Source organism: Entelurus aequoreus, linkage group LG01 (assembly GCF_033978785.1).
Source record: "Entelurus aequoreus isolate RoL-2023_Sb linkage group LG01, RoL_Eaeq_v1.1, whole genome shotgun sequence".
Taxonomy (NCBI): Eukaryota; Metazoa; Chordata; class Actinopteri; order Syngnathiformes; family Syngnathidae; genus Entelurus; species Entelurus aequoreus.
This window is the reverse complement of record NC_084731.1, coordinates 27191077-27212630: the sequence shown is the minus strand read 5'-3', so window position 1 is coordinate 27212630 and position 21554 is coordinate 27191077. Positions and strand designations below refer to the sequence as shown.

The window sequence follows — 21554 nt, the reverse complement described above, 5'->3', positions numbered from 1 at the left end:
AGAAGATGCCTTCGAAACTGAGCCACGTAAATAAGACCGCCCGCATTACGGTGCATCCTGAAGCAACTGTCAGAAAGCGACTTAAAGATGAGCTGTAAAACATAATCTATGCAACATTTTGATCAAAGAACCACCATTACATGTTATGTAGACCACAAGGAAGTGTTTTCAATTTAGAAAAAAAATATAAAAAAATATGACCCCTTTAATGCGCCCTATAATCCGGTGCGCCTTTTGTATGAAAATAGACCTGACTAGACCCGCTCGTCGGCAGTGCGCCTTATAATCCGGTGCGCCCTATGGCCAGGAAAATACAGTAGATTAAAAATCATCATATGACCCCCTTAACATTTTCAAAAGAATAACACTTCTTAAACGGAAAAAGTATGTTTTATAATGTGATATACTGGATGTGATATAATTCATTGTTTTTTTTTTCTCTCCAGGTTGGCATTGAAGAAATGCTATCAAGAGTGTGGGACTCCCAACCCAGGGTCTTCAAGTTTGCCCGCAAACATCAGAGAAGTTCCTATGCCAATGGACTGAGGCGACAGAAGAGGGACTGGGTCATCCCACCCATCAATGTGCCAGAGAATTCCCGAGGACCCTTCCCTCATATGCTTGTCAGAGTAAGTAACATGTAAAAAATGTATATATTTCAGTCTACAGGGATGCCGTGGAATATGCATCTATTTGTTCTATGACAGAGTTCATATCGTATCTCAAATCAGTCTTGTATTTTTTGAATAATTGAAATATAATTCTAAAGTCTTTTTTTGGTTTTGCAACCCCTGTGGGGTCGGCAGAGGTTCTGCAGGGGAATTGTGAATGTTTTGTTTTGGTAGGTTATTTTTTAATTAAAAATAAAAAAGTATTCCCCTCCCGCCCCCCAAGTTTTCCACAAATGTTCATGTTTTTAAATACACATTAACATGGCAGTCACACATAAGAGATAAGCGTGGACTGCAATATTGATTGATTGATTGAAAGTTTTATTGGTAGATTGCAAAGGAAGAGAATACATTATATGAAACAGTGCAGTTTACACAGTACAGTACATATTCCGTACAATTGACCACTAAATGGTAACACCCAAATACGTTTTTCAACTTGTTTAAGTTGGGGTCCACGTTAATCAATTCATGGTACAAATTGATTTTGTACCTATCAGCATAATACAGTCATCACACAAGTTAATCATCAGAACAAGGACACCATAAAAGTGCCATACGATGGCAGTCACACATAAGAGATACGTGTAGACTGCAATATGACTCAAGTAAACAACACCAAAATTGAAGAAATGCTATCAAGAGTGTGGGACTCCCAACCCAGAGTCTTCAAGTATACTATTACATTCATGTTAGTATTTAAGATAGCTAGGTAACGGTACTAGTCGCAAGCTAGCGAATAGCGCACTAGTTGTCTGCTAGCGATTAGAGGCACTATACTGTAATATTCAAATATATTATTAATAATAATAAGGTACCTTTAGGACCAGTTTAATTCAAAACACAATATATACAGGCTATATAAGTATGGAGTCATCCGTTCAAGTCATCAAACACACCATCAGGTTCTCTGTATTTTCATTGATAAATATCCTCCGTTTAGGAATTATTTGAGCTTCCCTGGCGGCGTTATAATAGCCTTTAGCGACGACTCCTGTAAGTGCTGTGCAGCTACACACGCACCTCGATCTTGTTTTTCCATGATTTCTTTCTTCAATTCAATCCATATCATCTCCTTCTTCTCATCATTGTCCTTTACACTCACATTCTTCGGACCGATGTTTGGAAAAATAATGTTTTGTCTTTCTAGCTATCTATCTAAAAGCCAGCTAATGCGAGCGAGTGAGACACCGGATGTTGGATGGATCTTGAAGGGTTCACTGTAGCGTTTGCTAAGCCGGGGGTCAGCAACCCGCGACTCTCGAGCCGCATGCGGCTCTTTAGTGCCGCCCTAGTGGCTCCCTGGAGCATTTTTTAAAAATGATTGAAAATGGAAAAAGATGGAGGACAATTTGTTTTCTTGTTTTAGCATGTTTTTTGTTTGAGGACAAACATGACACTAACCTTCCCAATTGTTAGAAATCCCACTGTTTAATTTGTGTGTATGCTTCACTGATGAGAATATTTGGTGAACATCGTTTTTATCCTACTAATGTCGGTGGTTCTTGAACCCACCATAGTGTGGACTGTGACGCAACAGTTTGTTTACATGTAAAATCTTCCACTCCTTTTTCGTCTCATTTTGTCCACCAAACGTTTTATACTGTGCGCGAATGCACAAAGGTGCACTTTGTTGATGTTATTGACTTGTTGGAGTGCTAATCAGGCATATTCGGTCAGTGCATGACTGCAAGCTAATCAATGCTAACATGCTATTTAGTCTAGCTGTATGTACATATTGCATCATTATGCCTCATTTGTAGGTATATTTCAGCTAATTTAATATCCTTTACTTTTATCCTCTTTGTATATAATTTCATTTTGCATGTCTCATGACACATTACATGTATGTAATATTGGCTGCATTTCTGATAGTTGTTCGTGTGCCATGTTGTTCCAGACCACAGCAAACATTACCTAGCTTGCCAAAGATTGTTATAAATCTATTAAAAGAAGACAGCCTGTCGTTCCCTTTAACTTGGACACACACATCTATACCTTTGGCCATTAAAAGCCAGTAATTTCCAGAAGTTATCTCACCTTCTGAGTAGCCTCAGTTTTACTAATGGTTTCTAATGTTGTAAAAATGTGTAAAATAAATATCAAATTTCAACATTTCTGTCAACGAAGATTTGCTTCAGCCTGCGACATTTAGTCATTTTGATAGTAGGCTATTATAGCTAATATAGACATTTACATCATGTGTTGCCTTCATTATAAGATTTATATACGGCTTTTCATTTGACAGACAGATTTGTTTTTTGTATTTTTGGTCCAATATGGCTCTTTCAATGTTTTGGGTTGCCGACCCCTGTGCTAAGCCAACCAGCGGTGGGGATCTTTCTGAAGCCGCCTCGCAACCATGTGTTTCACTTGCAACTCAAGGCAAAACAATTAGCAGAGACTACTCGTATCTCAAACATTTTGGAATGTTGGGCACCCATAAGCAGAGGCAGCACTGTAGGCCTATACCAAAGTCAAAGTGGTATAGGGCACAACTACAGTAATTGCCTACCTTTAAAAGGTAGACTTTTGAAATGTTGTATAACGTATTTACTGCACCCCTGCAATGAAATCACAACAAAAATGGTTAAACTGTTGCCCTTGCCACAGGGTTAATGCCAGAAAATGTACCCTCCTCCTCATGTAGTGAGAAAAGAACAAAATTGAGGCGCACATATGCAAGTCACGCTTGGCCTCACAGGAATACATCCAAGGATTATTCAAGAGCTTTTTCTCTCAGCACCTGTTAATAGTCAGTGGAGTATTTTTCACATCTCAGTTCATCCCTTATAAGAGAGCATTGACATTAATTACTCTGGTTATTAAAACACCCACACTCTACCAACTGTAGGGAGCCCAAACTCACATGAAATAATGGCTGTGTGTGTACGGGTGTGTGAGGGGAGGGGGTGATCGCGGCGGAAGGTCGCTCGAACTGTGACATGCAACGACGGCCTAGAGGAATGTCGCTTATCCAGGCTTTGAGTCGCCGCATATATGTATCAGGGTTCATACGGGTGCTTAAAAACCTTGAAAATTGAATGTTAATGTTGTGTTTTCAAGGTTTGAAAAATGCTTGAATTTTGGGTGAAGTGCTTGTAAATGCTTGGAAATGTTCATCATATTTCTAGGCAATTTGACTCAATAGGATATTTATAAAATGGACAAAAAATAAAATAACTTTCCTTAAAAATGAAAGCTACACGCTTGATCTGTTGGCTTTGCACGAGCCCTTACATTAGGTTGTTGTCATGCGGCTCTGTGTCGCCCCCTAGAGCAGTGTTTTTCAACCTTTTTTGAGCCAAGGCACATTTTTTTCATTAAAAAAATACAGAGGCACACCACCAGCAGAAAAGGTTAAAAAAATGAAACTCTACCAGGTTGTCGTGCCTTATTTTGAGTTTGTTGTTGTTTCCTGTGTGTAGTGCTTTAGTTTCGGTCTTGCGCTGTTATTTTGGTGACCCTTCCTGTTTTGTTGGTGTTCTCCTATAGAAGCTCCATGCCTTCCTTTGAGCGCTATTGCCCGCACCTGCTTTGTTTTTTCGCAATCAAGACTATTGAAGTTGTGCGTACGCTATCCTTCTTTGTGGGGACATTGTTGATTGTCATGTCATGTACGGGATGTGCTTTGTGGATGCCGTCTTTGCTCCACACGCTGTAAGTTTTTGCTGTCGTCCAGCATTCTGTTTTTGTTGACTTTGTAGCCAGTTCAGTTTTACTTTTGTTTTGCATAGCCATCCCTATGCTTCAGTGCCTTTTCCTAGCGGGACTCGCCTTTTGTTGATTTTTGGTTTAAGCGTTACATACCTTTTTACCTGCACGCTGTGCTCTGCATATTGGGATCACGACAAACCATCCTCCCGACTTCTACAAAGCTATGAACTACCTGCTACCACCTACTGATATGGAGTATTACATGGTTACCCTGCCAAGCTCTACACAGCACAGGCACTAGACAACGGCACATTATTATGATTATTGATTTGCAAAAAATATTTTTTGGACCAATTAGGTGAAGGTGCATAATTTCCCACGGCACACCAGGCAATATTTCACGGCACACTAGTGTGCCGCGGCACAGTGGTTGAAAACCACTGCCCGAGAGGACAGTGGTGCATCGGTCCATCATGCCGGGAGGTTGTCCTTTTAATGAACATTGGATGGAAAATGACAAATGCAAACTTTGGATAAAACGTGGACCAAATCCACGTGTAGCCTGCTGCAAAGTATGCAAAAAGGAAATCCAGCTTTTCGCAATGGGAGTCTCGAGTCATATGAAAGGTAAGCCACAGAGATTACTAGCCCTACGAGTTAACTAACGTTAGCTAAAGTTTTGTTTTCTAACCTTTTGGTACACGCTAGACCTAAACTGTGAGATCAGCGCTAGATTACATGTTAATTACGAACAGTTATTACGAACTATGAAAGGAAAAAAACGAGCATTTGTCAATGATAAATTATAATGTTAAGAACTTCCCTCAACTAAAAATCGATGTGTTATCATAGCCACAGTTACAAGGCTAAATATGCTTAATGAAAGGTGACTGAGGTGTTGTGAAACAAACAAAATATTTTCCTTTAATTTATTATCCTTATATTAATGTGGAACAGTTTTGTTAATAAATGAGTGAAATTGACATTCTGAGGGTGCGTGTATTTATATCACATTATGCAGTTTACAAGCACAAATACGGTGTGAATCAATCCGCGCTGTTCAATGTCATTGCAAGTAAGAAAAAGAACAAGAAATTTGAAAAACAACACAAATGGAGACACGTTCGCAAACACCAATGACATTGAATAGTCTAGCAGGGGTCACCAACGCGGTGCCCGCGGGCACCAGGTCGCCCGTAAGGACCAGATGAGTCGCCCGCGGGCCTGTTCTAAAAAAAAATAAAAAAATATTAAAAACATTTTTTTTTTTTTTTTTTTTTATTTATTTATTTAGTTTTTTTAAAATTAAATCTACATAGAAAAAACACAAGATACACTTTCAATCAGTGCATCAACCCAAACAACCTCCCCCATGCACACTCATCCACACCCACTCACACAAAAGGGGTTATTTCTTTCTGCTACCAATATTCTGGTTCCCACAACATAGACAACACATCTGCAAGGGACACAGTCCCTGAAGCATACATGATTGTATAGGCTGCTGGTCCACTAACATTTTCATTAATTACTATTTTTTATGTAATTATTTTTATATTGTTTTACTTTCTTTTTTATCCAAGAAAATGTTTTTTATTTATTTATCTTATTTTATTTTATTTTTTTAAAAAGGGCCTTATCTTCAACAGACCAGGTTGTCAATGAAATTAGATTTGTTTAAAGGGTTTTTTAAACCAGGCCCAGTCCAGATAATGTCCAAGTCGGACTCAGCAACACACACCTTCATTCATGTACACAGAAAAAAATTAGGGAACACAACAGATTGCATATAATTTATAAACAAAATTACATTTTCAAAATAAGCATTTATGTACAGTCCAGATTATGTCCAGGTCACTCAAATTAGGGAACACAACAACAGATATCATATAATCTATAAACATAATTATACTTTCAAAATAAGCCTTTGAGGACTTCTCATCTTTTTTTTAATGTTTTTTGGCATCATTATTGTTTTCAACCATGTAACTTTCTAAAGTTAGAAAATACTGAATACATGTTTTAAAGAAAGTAATACTAAGTGAATATCTGTTTTTGGCCTTAAAAATAAACATTTTACCGAGTACTATAATTAAATTGACTAAATCATGATTGTCAATGAACTCTCCTAAAATAACAGAAACCACATTAAGCTTCATAAACAAACCAATCCTTAAACACATTTTTTCAACTTCCACCCAAAACAAAGACACAATATGACAATACCAAAACAAATGCAGGGTGGATTTAGGCTCCTGACAACAAAATCGGCAATCATCTGACTCTGTCATATTTCATAATTTTAACATTTTCCCTGTGGGTAAGAAGTTATAAATAATTTTAATTTGAAAATAACGATTTTGCACATCGATAGTGGTTTTATAGATTAGTTTGAATATGGCATCCCATGGCAACGGGCAGTCAAAAAAGTCCTCCCATTTTCCATATGTGTTGTATGGGGCAGCCTTCAAAGATTTCTTTATTAAATAAAAATTATATATTTTTCTATTTATTTTAGTTCCTTTTTGCCAACTAGAATTTCTTATTAGAGGTTTACAAACTAATAATTTAGTAGTTCCATAATTAATTATTTGTTTCCATCTTTTCCCAATTACTCCAGTTAGTTGATAAAATGAAAAGCTTGAGCAAGCATCACCATACAGAGCTCTAAATTCATCATACTTCATAATTTTACCATTCTCATTGATAATATCATTGACAAAAATGATTCCTCTTTCAAACATATTTTTCCAAAAGAAAGGCTTTCCATCTATTACAATATTAGAGTTCATCCATATTATCTGCTGCAAAATATCGTCTCTTTTTTCTGACACATAAAATTGAAAACACCACTATGAGTGGATTGTTTCCTTTATGAACCCCGCCATGTTTCCCAGCAGACTCTCTGGGAGGGGATCACTTGTAAAAAAGGATACACTTTATTTTGATACAGTACATGTTTTGTGTCCAACAGGACATTTGTGTACCACTCAATGTTTAAATACATCTTTGGAACAATTGATGCTTTTAAAGACAGACACATAGCTTCAAGGTTGAGAAGTTTCAGGCCCTCATATTCATACTCTTTGTACAAAACCTTTCTTTTAATCTTTTCTGGTTTGCCGTTCCAGACAAAATCGAAGACCCTCCGCTCATAAATCTTAAAAAAGTTTTGTGATGGAGCTGGTAATGACAAAAATAAATAAATAAATTGAGGAATATTTAGGGTTAGGGATTTCCCTTTCCATAATTGCATAATTTTGTCCAGCTTTCTTAGTCGATTATCATAATTTACTGAGCCTAGATCTTCCAGATTTTCTGGGACAACAACACCAAGTATGTTAACTGGTCCATCTGTCCACAAAACAGGCACTTTGCATTCCATTCGAAAGGACGTTCCCTTTAGATTTCCGATCCTTAACATTTTACATTTAGCATAATTAAGCTTAAGGCCAGATTGCTGTGAAAATATGTCCAAAAGATTAAGAAGGTTCCGCAAACAATGAGGAAAAATCTTATCTTTGCGAATCAGCCTTTTCTGACATGAACTTCATCAAGAACAAACACAGAACACGCCTCACTGATGCACATCTGCAAGACTCACTCAGAGTTGCAGTGTCAAGTTACACACCAGAGTACAACACACTAGTTAACAGCATGCAATGCCAGGCTTCCCACTAACTGACAAAGAAACAGATAACAGATTTGGTGTCTAGTTCAAAGTGTGACAGGATTTAAAAATTTGAGAGTTTACTTTTGTATTTTACATGAGTTATTATTTGTACAAACATGGTGCAAAGTAATTCATGATTTGTTAAAAAATGTTAGTGGCTAGCTAGTTAAAATGGGATATTGTGATTTCACAAGACTGTCTTAGAAGTGATCATTTGAAAATGTTCAATTTGAAAAATGTGCACTTAGAGAAAATATAAAAATAAAGTGTTGCATATTGATATTTATCTGTTTCTATATATATTTATTGTGAGAAATCATTAAGATGATCAGTGTTTCCACAAAGATAAATATCATTAATTATTAATAATAACAGAGTTAAAGGTAAATTGAGCAAATTGGCTACTTCTGGCAATTTATTTAAGTGTGTATCTAACTGGTAGCCCTTCGCATTAATCAGTACCCAAGAAGTAGCCCTTGGTTTCAAAAAGGTTGGTGACCCCTGGTCTACAGAAACACTGCTTCATTTTCTATGCCCCATTCAGTTAATGATAACTGCTGGTTCAATGTTAGGCTTAGGTTTTAGCAGATTTTCCGTATTTTTCCTACAGACAGCATTTGGTGACCTCAAACAACAAGGCTATGGATTGATTCACACTGGTTTTCGCCTTTTGAAGGGTACTGGAAAAACTGGGAAATTGATCTTGAAAGTCCTTAAAAAGTGCTTGAACTTGGCCATGGAAAAGATGTACGAACCCTGATGTATGTATGTATATAAATATCAGGGCTGTCAAAGTCAACGCGATAATAACGTGTTAACACTGCTTGGTGCCTCGTCTGCCTGGTGCTGCTGTGACGTAGATTACCATAATAACCCGTATATCACTCAAAAGCACAGATTCCAACCATTGGAATATTGTTTATAGTTCAAGACTTATGGAAATTTTAATATGTAACCGCACATCCATAGTTTCGATATTAAAGGTTTACAAACATATTTAGAAATGTTCGGCGGGCCGGATTGAAAAGCTTAAAAGGCTGTATTTTGCTCAGGTCTGCTGTAGAAGGTAGTCTTAAATCCCTTTTTTCTTCAGCCGTGATAATTTGAACGTGATATGCTGAACTGGTTTGTTCACTGAAATCTTTTTGGGGTTTTTTTGTCCTGTCCAGCTACTCAGGCAAATCATATTGTTGATGTAGATGCCCAAATTGACTTTACAAGAGAGAAGTGTCGGATACTTCTCTTGCTGCCTTATTTGTATTTCACTTTATTAAATGGATTTATATCATTATCTGGTGCAGCCGGGCCGGAGTAGGAGGGGATAGAAAGAGTAAACAAGGAAGACAGAGGGGGAAATTGCGGGGACAAGAGGGGGATAAGACAGAGAGACAACAACAACAGCAAACACAACAACAACAATGGAACAACATCAGCAAATAGAATATGTACAAATATGATAGTAAAAGTGATAGCAAAGAAGCAGTTAGTGAAATAAATAATAATACAGAAATGACAATGAACATTATTACACTACAAATGGAGCAATACAAATACCAATATAAATAGCATTTAGGATATATACAGGCTATATAAGTATGGAGTCATCCGTTCAGGTCATCAAACACACCATCAGGTTCTCTGTATTTTCTGATAATGAATAATAACAATAATTACCTCTATTATCAACAATACAATTGTTTCAAATGCAACAATACATACATGTAATGATAACTTGAAATACAAAAGAAAGCAGATAAATAGAGGGGAAGAAAGAGAAGCCAACTATATTAACCTTGTAGATTGTTATAGTAAAAATAGGTTAAGCATTGTCAGTGTGCCATAGGGCTACAACGTTAATATATGTTTGATGAAACGTGGTTATATGCATGAGTGTGTGTATGTATATGTACTTGTATATGTACAATATGTGTACCGTATTTTTCGGACTATAAGTCGCTCCGGAGTATAAGTCGCACCGACCGAGAATGCATAATAAAGAAAAAACACATATATAAGTCGCACTGGAGTATAAGTCGCATTTTTGGGGAAATTTATTTGATAAAACCCAACACCAAGAATATACATTTGAAAGGCAATTTAAAATAAATAAAGAATAGTGAACAACAGGCTGAATAAGTGTACGTTATATGAGGCATAAATAACCAACTGAGAACGTGCCTGGTATGTTAACGTAACATATTATGGTAAGAGTCATTCAAATAACTATAACATATAGAACATGCTATACGTTTACCAAACAATCTGTCACTCCTAATCGCTAAATCCGATTAAATCTTATACGTCTAGTCTCTTACGTGAATGAGCTAAATAATATTATTTGATATTTTACGGTAATGTGTTAATAATTTCACACATAAGTCACTCCTGAGTATAAGTCGCACCCCCGGCCAAACTATAAAAAAACTGCGATTTATAGTCCGAAAAATACGGTATATGCATGTTTATACAGTGAAAGTGTGTGTGTGGATATACGAACTTTGAGTGTGTAGGCATGTACTGTATTTGTGTATGCATGCGTAAGCGTAGGTACCTATGTGTGCGCGTATGTATGTATATATGTATGAATGTTCACTGAAATCTTGACAGAGAAGCCCACCACCATTCAACCAATTTTAGGATTTGTAATCTGGTCAAAATCTAGGATCTGGGACGAAGAAAAAGTGCAGGATCAATGCAGTTTAGCCAACATCCGTCTCTCGTAAGTGCAAGTGAGCTGATAGTTAATATTTTTTAAGAGAAGCATTTTGGTGGTAGCTTTATTTGTAACCCTTAATGTTTTTGTGTTGTTTTCTCCACTACGGCAATTTGGAAGACTCTGTATCGAGAACGATACAGACGGGTACCAAAACCTCACAGAGGTTCGTTGGCTTGTGCAGCTGCCGGTCTAAACTGTCCTTACTGCCCGCCTCTTATCAGTCACCCAGACAGACATGCAGCTTTAGCGCTGGCATTTTTAGCACACACACACAAATACGCGCGTAAAGTCCCTCACGCCCATTTGTACTTAGAAGCTTACATCGCCGCATTACAGAAATCGCCTATCCCGAGTGTGTTGGCATGAGGGCAGATTTTCCTTCTCAAGCACCGGAACAAAACACACATAAGATGGAGTGCCAGAGAAGGAACCAGACGGCGGTGCCCTCACTGAGAAATGGAAACTCCATAATTCCCCTCTATCATCTTGAGCGTTAGATGTTAGAATTTGAATTAACACCCACCAGCCTCATTTCCAAGTTCCTATTTTCACTCCTCTGCAACTATATGTGCAAATGTACAGAACGTACTATAGAAAAAATACATCATTAACATCAGAATGTTATTTTTTTGGTGTTAATTTTTCCCGTCAGTTTCTAACTGCTGTGTCTCAGATCAATATATTAAGTACTCTGTCTGCGTATCTGGTTAGTTGATCACGAGAAACTCAGTCAAAAGGCTCACTTATACTAAGCATCAAAACATGCGTAGGAATCTAAGGAATGCTAGAATGTCAATCAATCAATTAAAGTGTATTCATATAGCCCTTAATCACAAGTGTCTCAAAGGGCTGCACAAGCCACAACGACATCCTTGGCTAAGATCCCACATCAGAGCAAGAAAAAACTCAACCCAATGGGATACAATGAGAAACTCTGGAGGGGACCGCAGATGTACGGAACCCTCCCCCTGGGCGATCGGTGCAATGAACGTCGAGCGGATCTAGTTAATAGTGTGAGAGTCCAGTCCATAGTGGGGCCAGCAGGGGATCATCTTGAGTGGAGACGAGTCAGCAGCGCAGAGACGTCCCCAACTGATGCACAGATGAGTGGTCCACCCCGGGTCCTGACCAACGTTCCCTCTAAGGTGCGCGCCTACGCAATTGTGCACTGCTCACGCATCCTCTGCGCACAGCAAATTAATGCCGCGCAGAAAATCAAAAATCCCATTTGAACTTTAAACAAAATAAACACATTACCATTTATTCTGTATGATTTTGCAATGCAACTCTATGAGTGACAAGTGACAACAAGAGTGGCCCCAATGAATAAAACAATCTTTGTCAACACAGTTCAATTATCGTCTGTCGAGACACTTTACAGACAGGAATTCCATCAATCACTTTATTGAGCAAAACTGTTTTTAACCACACCAAAAACATGAGTAAAAAAAACGTTTATCTATAAAAACTGGTAATTTTCTGCCATACAAACCAGGCTTAAACCAACTTTGTCATCCGTCGTTTCAACAGAAGCCGCTCGCTCTGTCTCACCTGCACCAACACACTCACTCATGGCACTTAGCCAGTGTTGCGTTTATGGCCACACAAAAAGTCGGACAACCCCAACGCCACACAATGTGTAAATGCCAGGTTGTAACACTCTGACTCCTCAATCAGATGTGTGCTTATTTTACTGCCATTTATTAAGAATGTTGATCTAAGGATATTATTCATGAAATATTGTCACTAGATTTCATAAATGCTAATAAAAAGATGTATTTTACAGACAGAAAGTTACAGGAACTAAATGTAATCTCTGAAAGGGGTAACATTTCTTTTAAAGCCAGGACCCGCAGCCAGACATAAAATACTAGCACATAGGTCATGAAAAACATGTTTTTTTGTTATTGTCATTGTAAGAGGGCAAAATCACTTATATCAGAAAATTATTTTAATAAAACATTTAAATTGTTATGATGTCAGGTTTGGGACTGGTGTGACGCTGGTGTGGCCACAGTGTGCACGTCTGAGGTTGCTCACATGTGCTCCACTGAATACTCAGGGAGTTTGTGCGTTTGCTCACAAACATTAAAAATTAGAGGGAACATTGGTCCTGACTTTGAACAGCTATCTGTGGTCACCTAATAACCTCTCCACGCAGGAGAGTAGGGCAGAGCAGAAAAGAGACGGCAGATCAACTGCTCTAAAAGGGGGGTATATTTAAAGGGTAGCGTATACAAATTAGTTTTAAGATGGGACTTAAATGCTTCTACTGAGGTAGCATCTCTAACTGTGTAGAACATTCCAGAGTACTGGAGCCCGAATAGAAAACGCTCTATAGCCCGCAGACTTTTTTTCGGGCTCTGGGAATCACTAATAAGCCGGAGTTCTTAAAACGCAGATTTCTTGCCGGGACATATGGTACTATACAATCAGCAGGATAGGATGGAGCTAGACCGTTAAGTAAAACCTTAAAGTCACATCTTAAGTGCACAGGAAGCCAGTGCAGGTGAGCCAGTATAGGCGTAATATGATCAAACGTTCTTGTTCTTGTCAAAAAGTCTAGCAGCCGTATTTTGTACCAACTGTAATATTTTAATGCTAGACATAGGGAGCGTTTGAGTGTGGCTACTAGGGCTCAAGCCCTGAGTGTGTTCTGAAATGTCCCGAATCTGAATTTTACTTAAGAGGAGAGGGGGGAAAAAAACAACTCTCCGAAATAACGTGCTGTACCTGAGTCCAACAGAGAGGCACCAGCTGTGTAAAGTAGCCTGTAAAGAGTCTACCTGAGCCTCCTCTGAAGAAGAAACACTTCCACAGGAGCTCTGCATGACCCTGCAGAGCGTGGGAAGACTGCAAACATGCACAGTCAGATGTTTTTTGAAACAAAAAGTACCTCAAACAGATTGACAATAACAGCAGCTGTCTTGAAACGGGTGATGATTCAGGTTGGTGAATGTTGGATGTAACCGGTTTACCGGATGTTGGCTGAGCATCAGTAAAGTTATGATACAAAGAAGTTGGCAAGATAATGTTGCATTTAATATATATTTGTTGGGCAAATCTTGTTTTTGTTTGATTGCATAAAAAGACACAAATGTATCTCTGTAGTTACAGGGAGAGAATCCAAACAAGCTTGGATTTGAATATACTTGGCTTTAAAAAAAAAAAAAAAAATGTAAAAGTGTATTCCAGTGCTGCGTGATCATTAAAAAAAATAAAAAATAAAATCCCCAAATTTTTAAGATATCAATCACTCATCTGGGCTTATCCCCAGATCTTCAACTCTAAATACGCCCTTGATTGTTCCAAGACGGGGGTCGGCACCCAATCGGGCGGCTCTATAGCGCCCGAAATGTGTGAAAATGGAAAAAAGATGAGGAGAAAAAATATCATTTTTTGTTTTAATATGGTTTCTGTAGAACAAACATGACACAAACTGATGAGAGTATTTGGTGAGCGCCATTTTGTCCCACTAATTTCAGCTGTCCTTGAACTCACCGACAGTTTGTACAACTATTTCCGACGTTGCCAAAGTAAGACGTTTTTTATGCGACTCCTTCTTTGTCTCATTTTGTTCACCAAACTTTTTATGCTGTGTGTGAATGCACAATGGTGAGCTTTGTTGAGGTTATTGACTTGTGTGGAGTGCTAATCAGGCATTTTGGTACCAGTATGACTGCAAGCTAATTGATGCTAACATGCTATTTAGTTTAGCTGTATGTACATATTGCATCATTATGCTTCGTTTGTAGGTATATTAGAGCTAATTTAATTCCCCATACTTATTTATGTCTCCTGTGTATTTAATTTCTATTTGTATGTCTCATGGCACATTATCTGTATGCAATATTAGCTGCATTTCTCCTCCAAGAAGAGGAACAATTGATGCCATGCTATATTCGCCTCACTTCCCAATTATTTTTTTTGTACTCAACACCAGGGGTTCTTAACCCTTTCGACCTTGGGGCCCAACTTTTCCACTACAATGGGGCCCAGATATGATTTTAATCATATTCAACAATTATAACCAACCGATATACAACCTTGTCAAATGATATGGAACCATGTGTTAATCACAGATATTATTTATTTCACACATAAACCTGAGGCTTAAGTCAGGCTGATTATGAAAATAAGTACTAACCAAATATACTGCATAAGAAGGGACTCATAAATATCTGACGAAACATAAATGTATATATATATGCTGTGCTAAAACAAATAAACCAAATCTACAATGAATATGTTTCTTAACCAAATTGTCAATAAAATTAAAGTGCAAATGAAAATACAGCCTCACCAATTTAGTCATATTTTTTGCGCTTAAAGGAGAGCTGCACTATTTTTGGAATGTTGCCTATTATTCTCAATATGTGTTTCTTTTTTATGTATTTCAATTAGAGATGTCCGATAATGGCTTTTTTGCCGATATCCGATATTCCCATATTGTCCAACTCTTAATTACAGATTCTGATATCAACCGATACCGATATATACAGTCGTGGAATTAACACATTATTATGCCTATTTTTGTTGTGATGCCCCGCTGGATGCATTAAACAATGTAACTTTACCATGAATTGATTAACGTGGTCCCCGACTTAAGCGAGTTAAGGTTTGAGGTGGGCGGGGGGTTAGGTTGAGGTGGGCGGGGTTGGGGTCGGCGGGGTTTGGTGGTAGTGGGGGGTGTATATTGTAGCTTCCCGGAAGATTTAGTGCTGCAAGGGGTTCTGGGTATTTGTTCTGTTGTGTTTATGTTGTGTTACGGTGCGGATGTTCTCCCGAAATGTGTTTGTCATTCTTGTTTGGTGTGGGTTCACAGTGGGTCGCATATTTGTAACAGTGTTAAAGTTGTTTATACGTCACCCTCAGTGTGACCTGTATGGCTGTTGACCAAGTATGCTTTGCATTCACTTGTGTGTGTGAAAAGCCGTAGATATAATGTGATTGGGCCGGCACGCAAAGGCAGTGCCTTTAAGGTTTATTGGCGCTCTGTACTTCTCCCTACGTCCGTGTACCACTCCGTACAGCAGCATTTTAGTCATAAATTTTACCTTTTGAAACCGATACCGATAATTTCCGATATTACATTTTAAAGCATTTATCGTCCGATAATGTAGGCAGTCCGATATTATCGGACATCTCTAATTTTAATACATGCAAACCTTATTGGATCAGGCCCAGTGTATTTGAAAAGACTCCTGTCCGTTGTCTAATTTACCTGCAATAATATGAACATTTAGATATTGACACTGTGTTTTAGGAAAACTCTTTAGGGAAGTTCTGTGGACGTGTGCATGTAGAACCTAACACATGTTTCAGGACATTTCCTAGTTCACCAACAGACTAAAAGTTACAGTACTGCAAAAGGAGACCATGTTCAGGGAGACAATTAACGGCTAACAGGATAACTGACTGGATTTTGGGAGGACTTTTTTTAATGGCTGTGTTCTCAAAATTGATTTCTCTTTGATCAAGCCGACACATTCTTGTTGGGAAAAAACAAAACAAAGGCTCTCAGGTGTACGGGTTATTAGCGACTTGGCATGGTTTGTTTTTGCTCATCATTTTGAATAGCCCCGTCATCATTGTGCTCTCAAATAATACCATGTGGAGAAACCTGTTGGGGTGTTAAATATGTTGCAATCACCTCAATTGGCTATGTGTAATCAAACAAAAACAAATTGACACGTTTGCTTCAAACATTAGTAAGCTGTTCTCTTTTGAAAAGATGAATATGTTGACCTACTGTTGAAGCGAAGTTTGGGTGTTGGATCCTCTTTGCTGAAAATAAATGTTATGTCAATACAGGGACGTGGGAATGGCATCAAAGTCATCCCTTGGGGGGGAAATATAACTTTAAAGTCACACAAAAAAATCTGAAATTAAACTGCCTTCATGCAAGACATTAGCACTCTTAAAGTGGCAGTTCAGTTAACAGTGGTATTGCAGTGCTGGCTGACAGCCAAAAATCCTTGACAAAGCAGCACTTTAGTGTGTTTAGGAATCTGCTCTAAAAATGTACTCTTTTCCAAATTTTTTGAACTGGACTCATGGGCCGGCCTGATGTCATTCCCGGATTTGGCCCAAGGGCCGCCAGTTAAATAGCTCTGCTCTACACACTTTTGTAGATATTCCAAAATAAATCTCTGGTATTCCCTAAAAAAAACATTAATTTACAAAATCAATACATTGACAGTAGTTCTAAAAATGTGTTATTCATACAGAAAAAACCTTGCCTTTCTTTTAGAAAAAAAAAATTAAAGCATATTGAGAGTAGGGTTGTACGGTATACCCGTACTAGTATAGTATCGCAGTACTAATGAATCAAAAGCGGTACTATACTCTGTTTGAAAAGTACCGGATTCCACTTTTTAAATGTATTTATTTAAAAAGCAATTTAGGGCATGACGGCGTGCAGTTGGTGTTGTTTTAGCTACTTCTAAATCACTAATCCTCGCTTCCATGGTGACAAATAAAGTAAGTTTCTCACAAGTGTCATCCCTGCAGGACGAGGAATAGCTAAACATGCTTCACTACACACCGTAGGAGGATACAATAGCTCAACAGCGTCACAGCTAACAATACTACTATAATTACATCGATATTTTTTATCGTCACAAAATCTTCTTTCCTTTTTTTTTAAAATTCATATTATGTTCATTAACTCAGTAAATACACTACCGTTCAAAAGTTTGGGGTCACATTGAAATGTCCTTATTTTTGAAGGAAAAGCACTGTACTTTTCAATGAAGATAACTTTAAACTAGTCTTAACTTTAAAGAAATCCACTCTATACATTGCTAATGTGGTAAATGACTATTCTAGCTGCACATGTCTGGTTTTTGGTGCAATATCTACATAGGTGTATAGAGGCCCATTTCCAGCAACTATCACTCCAGTGTTCTCATGGTACAATGTGTTTGCTCATTGGCTCAGAAGGCTAATTGATGATTAGAAAACCCTTGTGCAATCATGTTCACACATCTGAAAACAGTTTAGCTCGTTACAGAAGCTACAAAACTGACCTTCCTTTGAGCAGATTGAGTTTCTGGAGCATCACATTTGTGGGGTCAATTAAACGCTCAAAATGGCCAGAAAAAGAGAACTTTCAACTGAAACTCGACAGTCTATTCTTGTTCTTAGAAATGAAGGCTATCCCACAAAATTGTTTGGGTGAACCCAAACTTCTGAACGGTAGTGTATGTCCCTGGATACATGAGGACTTTGAATATGACCAATGATCCTGTAACTCCTTGGTATCGGATCGATACCTACATTTGTGGTATCATCCATAATTAATGTAATGTATGCAACCAACAGAAGAATAAGTGATTGTTACATTTTAACAGGAGGCTTTTCAGAGGCGGTATAGTACCGAATATAATTCATTAGTATCACAGTACTATACTCAATTACACATATAAATAAAACATATTTGACAACATGAGCACTGACAGACAGACGGGTCCATTTCATGAATGGAAGTGTATGTAGAAAAAAAAAGGCCTTTTCCAATGCTGTTTGGCGCCTCTCTCTGTGAGGGTGTGTCATTCCCGGTATTCCCAGTTGGACAATTAGAATGTGACAGTCCCATTAGAAGCGGCCCAGTAGTTTAAAGGCTGAGTACCTCTGCGGCTGACACAGAGCTCAGCCTCTCACTAAATAACTGTCAGTCTGCCCTCCACCACTCTGACCTCACTGGCAGCTCCGCTTCTGAACCACTCTTACTCGCTTCTGGACTCCCATTGGCAGCCCGGGCAACTCCCAGAGCCAAACACGGCGCTTCTTTCAAGCCCGGCCTTTAACTGATTGGTTGGACCCGGCCCGCCTTGGGCATGCCAGCAGGGCTTTCAACTAGCCTCGGGGTGCTGCTGATTGGCCAGCCTGTCAAGGCCCCCGTGCCTCCTGTGGGAGTGTGCAGCAGCAGTTTGGGTTGAAGGATGCAAGTTGACAGTGAAGAGGCAGTAGGCTGGATGGAAAGTGCAAGAACAGCAGAAAGCATCTCAGTACCGCCCCTTCTATACATCTTGTTATCTGAATATGCCCTGCCTTTCCGCTTTAAAGGCCTACTGAAACCCACTACTACCGACCATACAGTCTGATAGTTTATATATCAATGATGAAATCTTAACATTGCAACACATGCCAATACGGCCGGGTTAACTTATAAAGTGCAATTTTAAATTTCCCGGGGAACTTCCGGTTGAAAACGTCTATGTATGATGACGTATGCGTGTGACGTCAATGGTTGAAGCGGAAGTATTCGGACACATTGTATCACAATACAAACAGCTCTGTTTTCATCGCAAAATTCCACAGTATTCTGGACATCTGTGTTGGTGAATCTTTTGCAATTTGTTTAATGAACAATGGAGACTGCAAAGAAGAAAGCTGTAGGTGGGATCGTGTATTAGTGGCTGGCTGCAGCAACACAACCAGGAGGACTTTGAGTTGGATAGCAGACGCGCTATCCGACGATAGCCGCCGACCGCATAGATGATCGAGTGAAGTCCTTCGTCGCGCCGTTGATTGCTGGAACGCAGGTGAGCACGGGTGTTGATGAGCAGATGAGGGCTGGCCTAGGTGGAGCGCTAATGTTTTTATCATAGCTCTGATGAGGTCCCGTAGCTAAGTTAGCTTCAATGGCGTCGTTAGCAACAGCATTGCTAGGCTTCGACAGGCGGCACAGCATTAACCGTGTGGTTACAGGTCCAGTGTTTGGTTTGGTGTCTCCTGATAGTAGTATTGTTGATTTTCTGTCTATCCTTCCAGTCAGGGGCTTATTTCTTTTGTTTCTATCTGCATTTAAGCACGATGCTATCACGTTAGCTCCGTTAGTTCTCGACTCTCATTTTCAAAAGGATATAGTATCCGAGGTGGTTTAAAATACAAATCCGTGATCCACAATAGAAAAAGGAGAGAGTGTGGAATCCAATGAGCCAGCTTGTACCTAAGTTACGGTCAGAGCGAAAAAAGATACGTCCTGCACTGCACTCTAGTCCTTCACTCTAACATTCCTCATCCATGAATCTTTCATCCTCGCTCAAATTAATGGGGTAATCGGTGCTTTCTCGGTCCGAATCGCTCTCGCTGGTGGTGTAAACAATGGGGAAATGTGAGGAGCCCTTCAACCTGCGACGTCACGCTACTTCCGGTACAGGCAAGGCTTTTTTTATCAGCGACCAAAAGTTGCGAACTTTATCGTCGATGTTCACCTACTAAATCCTTTCTGCAAAAATATGGCAATATCGCGAAATGATCAAGTATGACACATAGAATGGATCTGCTATCCCCGTTTTGTCATGTCTGTGTTCATGTTTTTGTTTGGCCATGTGCTGTTTTGTTTTTTGGACACTTCCTTAGTTCCTGGTTTCACTTCCTGGTTTTGTTTGTCACCATAGCAACCATTAGTTTCACCTGTTCCACGTTTGGACTCACACACACCTGTCTCACGTTTTCACAGTCATGTCATGCACCTGTTTTCACTTATCATGTCACTATATAGGCTTTTCTGTTTCTGTTGTTCGTCCTGGCGACATCATACATTCATGCCATGTTCACAGTTCCTTGTCACGTAAGTTTTTGTTTAAATGTTCATAGTCTAGTTTTCTACTTCCGCCATTGTGCGCGCCTTTTGTTTTCTAATCAAGTTTTTTACCTCCGCTGTGAGCGCCTTTTGTTTGTACCTTTTGTTTGAGTTTATAGTAATAATTAAACTATGTCTTTACCTGCACGCCACGTCCGTTCCAATTCTTTTGCACCACGGGAGAGCAAACCACGCCATAGACCTAGTTTTGACAGATGTCGCCAGCATAAGAGCTCTCCCACAAAAAATTTGGACAATTTTGACGAGGCAACGTGGGAGGTCCTCCGCGCGATGGAGGAAGAGACGCTACGTTATTCCTCCGGTAAGCGCAGAGACCTGATGTGGGGGCCAGATGGAAATCTGGTGCCATTGAGCTCCAGTTGGTCCGAGGATGGCGCTGCGTCACCGCAGTCCTGGAAGCGCCGCTCCAGACCAAAGACATCAGGGAAGGCGAGCGGACAGCATGCGGCGCTGCCGCAGGCTCCTCCCACTCCGGGCGGAAGCAGGTTGCTGCCAGCTCCACAGCTCCAAAATGACATCACAGACCAGGATTTTTTTTTTCTGAACTCTTTTTCTTTTGATCATCCGCCTCCAGCCAAAGACTCTAAAAACATGATAAGACATTACCAGGACATGTTTTTAGAAATCAGATCCTGTCAATCCAAGCCACCCAAATTCCATGCCCCGCCCCCCAGGACTCAAGCCACGCCCAAGTCACACTTTTTTTTTTCACCCACAAGATCCCAGGTACAAGAAGAAAGACATTTTGGACAATTTAGAGGGGAGGATTCTGCCCTCCTCCTGAACCCCCTCCGCCCACCCCAAAAGACGGTTCCAGACCGCGGGGAGCGCGTCTGGGATCCGCTCCTTGAGGGGGGGGCTAGGGCTGGGAATTGTTCAGGTGGGGTGGCTCAGCATCGTCACGCCAAGCCACAGCCTCCAGCACGACCACCACCACCTGTCTTTCGACCTGCCAAGCCACAGCCACCAGCACGACCCCCACCACCAGTCTTTCGTCACGCCAAGACACAGCCTCCAGCACGACCCCCACCACCTGTCTTTCGACCTGCCAAGCCACAGCCACCAGCACGACCACCACCACCAGTTTTTCGACCATGCCAAGATCCACCTGTTCCACGCCCTGCTCCACGCCAAGTGCCACCAGTACCTGCTCCACGCCAAGCGCCACCAGTACCTGCTCCACGCCAAGCGCCACCAGTACCTGCTCCACGCCAAGCGCCACCA

General features: G+C 39.8%; 1 protein-coding gene across 4 annotated transcripts in view; it reads left to right on the top strand.

The window, feature by feature from the left end:
* The window catches only part of cdh4 (cadherin 4, type 1, R-cadherin (retinal)), a 620224-nt gene that overhangs the window by 416956 nt on the left and 181714 nt on the right, over positions 1-21554 (top strand). For all 4 annotated transcript variants that reach the window (XM_062046835.1, XM_062046825.1, XM_062046843.1 and 1 more), the window contains one exon: positions 447-629. In XM_062046835.1, coding sequence (XP_061902819.1) covers positions 447-629 — 183 coding nt within the window. The remainder of the gene's footprint in view (positions 1-446; positions 630-21554) is intronic.